This window comes from Drosophila yakuba, chromosome 2L (assembly GCF_016746365.2).
Source record: "Drosophila yakuba strain Tai18E2 chromosome 2L, Prin_Dyak_Tai18E2_2.1, whole genome shotgun sequence".
Lineage (NCBI taxonomy): Eukaryota > Metazoa > Arthropoda > Insecta > Diptera > Drosophilidae > Drosophila > Drosophila yakuba.
In genome coordinates this window covers 5,739,508-5,744,931 of record NC_052527.2, presented here as the reverse complement: position 1 = coordinate 5,744,931, position 5,424 = coordinate 5,739,508, and the positions used below count along the sequence as shown (strand labels likewise).

Here is a 5,424-nt window from a genome sequence, read left to right as displayed (position 1 = left end):
TGAAAATCAGTACCCACCAAGCGGGCGAATTTGGAATCACCCCCGCTCCGCCCACGATTCACTTACGCTCTTGCCGCACTTTTATTTCACCCGCTCTCTCGCGACACTTTCGCTCGCTCTCGCCGCACTCTCTCTCTGAGCGCCGCCGCCTTTCATGTCCTGCCTGTGACATTTACAATGTCAGCCTCCACTTCGGATGCCAATTCGCCGCGGCGAAGAGAGCGCTGGAGAGGGAGAGGCGGCAACTAATTTGTTTTTGCATTGTTTTTTCGCCGGGAAACTCCTGTGGGGCCCAAAAACGCTCTTTTGATTTGGCATTTTGTCGTGTTGGGCTTTTCCGACAGTCATATGTTAGCCACTCACCTACGCTTGTGAGTGCAGGGCACTTGGGTGATACAGAATTCCTTTTTTTTTTTTAATTTGTCTTTCAAATTCTAGTGCATTTTCGGCGCTTTGTTTTCTAATATATCTTTAAAGTTTAAGTTCTAGTGCATTTTTCTCGCCAACAATTGGGATGTCTAAGTACATTAAATTTCGCATTCAATTTAATTATATTAAAATATTATATTTGTATCTATTTGATCGCAGTTCTTCAACAGAAACAAACTGTTAACATCACTTTCCAAACTTTTTAAGCAAAATAGTTGGGTTTTGTATAATTGCAAACGAACTACTGAATTTTAAAGCGCCTTAAAAAATCGATTTTTATATTTTTTTTACTCTTATTCAAGCGTTATTCATGGATAACCGTTAGGCCCTGCAAAAGTTTTCTTTTATATCGAAACAATTAAAACCTTTCTTCACTCAATCTACTTATATGCGTGTAGTGATTTTTAAGGGGTGGGGGGGTAGATAGTGATAGTAGATAGTGATTACGGAAATCCTATTCCCAAAGGACGACCGACTGGCCCATCACGATGGTGGCGAGTGCATGGCTACCACAAAGCACCCTTTCGCGGCCATCAGGTGGTGGCCATGGCCGCTCATGGGTTTGTCATTATGGGCGCGTGCCTTTTGGCCAGCGAATGGAGCCTCGGCTTTCGACTGATAAGTGGCTATTCACTTGGCACTCGGCACTCAGCCCTTGTCCCTCCGCTGACCGCCAAATGAAAGGCAATTGCTTTATAATTCAATTGCTGACATCGTCTTCCTCCAAGATCAAAGACCTCCCCTAATTATCCGCTTGATTGATGGTCTGAGTTGGCTTTGGCTTTTGCTTGGAGGTGCACTTATTTATTTTTAATGGTCAACTGGTTACTGGGTGCTCTGTGTGCTCACTTAGCTAAGTTGTGGATTAGGTTAATTAGGTGAAAAAGTGCGAGGAAATGGGTGATTGGGGATAGTCCACAAGATGATCTGTGTGTTGGTGTTGTGGTCTCTGGCGGAAGAGGACATGATCGTGCTCCTGCTGGCAGGGATCCAAGCTGGGAGTAGGCGAGCTGGGTGGGGCATCCTCGTGAAATACGACTTCGTCTTCAGGGTAATGGTGATATTGCGGGCGCGGTTCGGGATCCCTTTCCATCATATACTGTCTCTCCATGGTTTCCTCTGAACTTCTGGGATAGAAGGGCTTCCTCCTAATTGGAACTGGTGCAAAACTTTTCATCTTTCTCTCAGGCTGTTGCTTCATTGAGCCTTGATTGCGCTGAAGGAAGCCTACGGGAGTCACACCCCAAAATCTTTGCGGCTGATTGGGGGTCCTTGGGGGATAGGGACCAACTTCATCGCTGCAGTCCAGGCCCCTTACAATGTTGTTCATGTAGATGGAGGGCGGTATACGTTTCCTGTACTTGGGCCTTGGTTTGGGAACTATTTGTTTATTGGACACAAAGTAATCCCGCTGCTGGGGTCCCACTGGAGCCATTTGCTGAAGTGGCTTGCCAAAGTTACCCTCGTACAAAATAGGCTCCACATAGTTTTTCACGGGCTTGCGAAAACGATATGATGAAGGTGGTCTTGGACTTGCTGGAAATTAGCAAATTTCATTTTAGTTCTATATATTTTACCCTTTTGCAATTATTTAAAGTGAATAAGTACTTACAAGGCCCTTGGGTGGGCATAAACTGCGGACACAGATTAGTGTCCTGCTCGTCGGTGTCCTCACAAGGCTCCTCAGTGGTGGAAGTAACTCTATTGTCAGACCTTTCAGCACCTGTAGGTTTAAATTCACTTATTAAACTGGTTTGAAACTTTCTAGAGTTTAATTTTACCTTCGTCATCTTTACATCCTGAGAACTGCGGCACCGTGGTGCTTTCCACTTCTTCTACGCAACTTTCTGATGTGGTGGTTTCCGGACCGGAAGTTGTTGTAGAAACAGTTGTTGGAGGCACGACCGTTGTGGTGGTGTTGTTAACTTCCGGTTGGAGCTTCAGTTCGGCGGCTTCGGTGGTCATGATCACCTGAATAACCTCGCTGGGTTGGCTGGCATTGTCGAGCTTGATCTGCGGTGGATCGGGTACGTTCGGTGACTTGGCCCTGGCATTCTTTCTCCTGTTCCTTAAGGCTCTCAATCGCTTCAGTTGGTTTTCTGTAAAAGGTGGCTGTGTAGTGGAGGTTGTGGTACTACTTGTTGTTGAACTCGTTTCCTGTTCGGTTGTTGTTTCCGCTTCCACTTCTGTGGTGCTCGTTTCCGCTGGTGATGTGCTCTCTTCTATGGTTGTTGTTGCCAAAGTTGTTGTGGTTGTTGATGTGGTGGTGTTTGTTTTAATCTTTGGTACTAACTTTCTAATTTTTATGATCTTAGAATCGGTTGCAGTTTCTGTTGTTGAACTCACTGGTGTACTAGTGGTTGAATTAATTGTAACATTGTTGGGTAGTGCCAGTAGTTCATTTTGACTGACATTTTTATTTGCTTTACTCTTTGGATTGCATTTCCTCGTCTTGGGCTTAACTGTGGTAGTTGGTCCTTCTGTTACCAGGGTGAAATTGGCGCAGGGATCCTGTTTATGCAGCGGTGTTCTCAGCAGCAGTAATCTAACGAAGCACGGGTGTTCGATGGGTAGACCTTCCTCGAATGCTGGTTCACAGGGTGGCACCAGGTCCATACACTCCTCCTTGCTCTCCTCATAGTCCTCGAAAATGTGGCTAAATGGGTCCTGTGCATCACCGCTGTCATCGCAACCGATCGAAGTTGCTGGCAAAACGGATATATCCCTCTGATCGCGACCATTGCTGGGATAGTCCTCCGCCTCGCGCAGCATCATATCCAGAAGTTGCATCTCCAAAGGCGAACTAATGGGGCATAATAATATGAAACATATTTAATTTTTTCCCCAGCTTGTTACAACTCACCCAAAAACTGAAGGTCCAACAAGTAGCACCCATAGCAGCAGCAGCATCATCATGATTCGAGTGTTTGGGTCGATGGTTTCCATGGAAATGTTGCCCCAACCCGGGCGACATTTGGCTTTTGTTGAGTTCACGTATCTGTCGGATGCAGTGCGCTGCACTCTCACTTTCTGCCAATTGAGACATCGTTCTTTCCGATCTGTAAGTCACCCGTGCCACCTGCCACCTCCACCTCCCCCTCCCCCGAATTAAAATCATAGTTTTGCGGTCAGCTTTCTCATTAGACACCACTGTCATCCGTCTGGGCGGCGTCTTCGTTGCTCTGGTCTTGTTTTCACTTTTGTTCTCTACGTGACTTGTGCTGAGATCGGCGATTTTTGGCGTTTACTTTCCACTACGTTCATTCTTCGTTCTAGTCTGGGATACTCTATACAGCGAAGTTTGGACTTCAATCGGTAACAATATTGAACTATAAGTATATCTACAAATAAGATGAAAAAATATATCAAAAACTTATTCTATCTTATTCTAATAAAATCCGTTCAGCTCTTGCAATATATTCTTCAAATAATAGTAAAATGCTTAATATAGTTAGGATCCAAAAGAGAATTACAAAAAATCTTATTCTAATCTAATATAAACAAATTAATAAAATTGTATAAAGAAAATTCCCATTTTTTGAATATAATAAAAAAATATATATAAAAATACACAAAGTTGCATAAAAAATTTTATAGAAATATTTCCTAGTTTTTAAATATTTATTTTTAAAATAAGAGGAGAGCAAAATCTTTGATATTAATTAGTTCAATTATTATAGTGTATTTTTGCCAATTCGCTCTTCGTTTTGCCGCTTTCGTTTTTCACGTGTATTTGCTATTTGCTTAATTTATTTAATTTATTATTGTACCGTTTGATTCGACGTCTCGTTCGCCTTGTTTCCGTTTATGCAAATTACTTTTATTGTCGCCATCGCGTGGGCGTGAAAAAAAGGGGGATCTGCGGGGTGTACTACCAAGTAATTAATACCAATCGAATGGTTGTGGTTTTCACGCAACGAAAACAATTGACGGCCATTCTTGGCTCAATTGGCAGTGTGAAAACATCTGAACAATTAGAAAGGCAGTTGTTAAGCGGCTGGTTAAGACGGCATGGTACGAAAAGCATTGAAAAGCTGAGTACTTAGAAGCTGATTAATTACTTATTTTCGCTGTAAGCTCTGATTTGCTTTATTGAATTTGTGGGTACTGAATTGCCAGTTGTTTTTATAGTTCGTGACATTTGTTAGGAAAAAGTAGAGGTGAGAAAGTGCTGATAAATGTTAGCCACTTTCGCTTGCTGATCTAGTTACAAACAAACAAGGAAACGATTTCCTAAAACTGTGAAAAGTGAATAAAACATGACAAAACTAAATATTTATTAGGTAGCTAATGGTAGGGATATTTACAAATTGCTAACACTCTCTTTGGGGAACACTTAGGGAACATGAACGTAGAAAATCTGCCTTAATTTCCCACTGACTTCTTGACCTTGTCTCCGCCACATTCCCAAATGTCAGCTGGCCAAAATTGCGAGTTTGGGAAATGAGCCTGGGGCGTGCTTTCATCCTGTCATTACTAAATGGCATTCGCGTGTAATTTGTCTTGTCTTTCTGCCGGAATCTTTACGACTTTCCAGCTGTTTAATGTAAAAATCTTTACTTGCTCGTGGCGTTTGTTCTCAATCAATATTTGCCCGCCAGCCAAATATTTTCCAATCAAAAGCAGACCGACCACAAGGACTCCAGTTTACATCGAAAATATTGTGTTAAGGCGCATATTAAATGGAAACGGTTCGGTGGAAATCGAAAAGGTTTGCCCTTTTCCCTGTCATCTCTGGTATCCGTGTTATGCCGAACATGCAACAGTTTTCGGGTCTCGGCACGCAACTCCCACTGAATTATGTTGACAGAAGCGTATCAGTGTCACGGTTGAAAGGGGAAAAGTGCGAGGTCCTGGAACTTGCGACATGAGACATGACAGATGGCTCGAATGCCATTAAGGCGACAAAATAACACATCAGTGGGGTACAGTGGAGGCGCCTTAAACGTAACACTATTTGAAGCCCTTTTTTGGAGCTAAGAAATCCTTTTTATA

The 5,424-nt window shown here is 42.9% G+C and overlaps 1 protein-coding gene across 1 annotated transcript; it reads right to left on the bottom strand.

The window, feature by feature from the left end:
* Nucleotides 1-1,211: 1,211 nt before the first annotated feature.
* Nucleotides 1,212-3,765, bottom strand: LOC6526965 (mucin-5AC). Its single transcript, XM_002088025.3, has 4 exons — nucleotides 3,293-3,765; nucleotides 2,211-3,232; nucleotides 2,042-2,152; nucleotides 1,212-1,965 (listed from the first exon to the last, which is right to left on the bottom strand). The coding sequence occupies exons 1-4, from the start codon at nucleotides 3,373-3,375 to the stop codon at nucleotides 1,304-1,306; spliced, it is 1,878 nt and encodes a 625-aa protein (XP_002088061.1). The 5' UTR covers nucleotides 3,376-3,765; the 3' UTR covers nucleotides 1,212-1,303.
* Nucleotides 3,766-5,424: the final 1,659 nt, after the last annotated feature.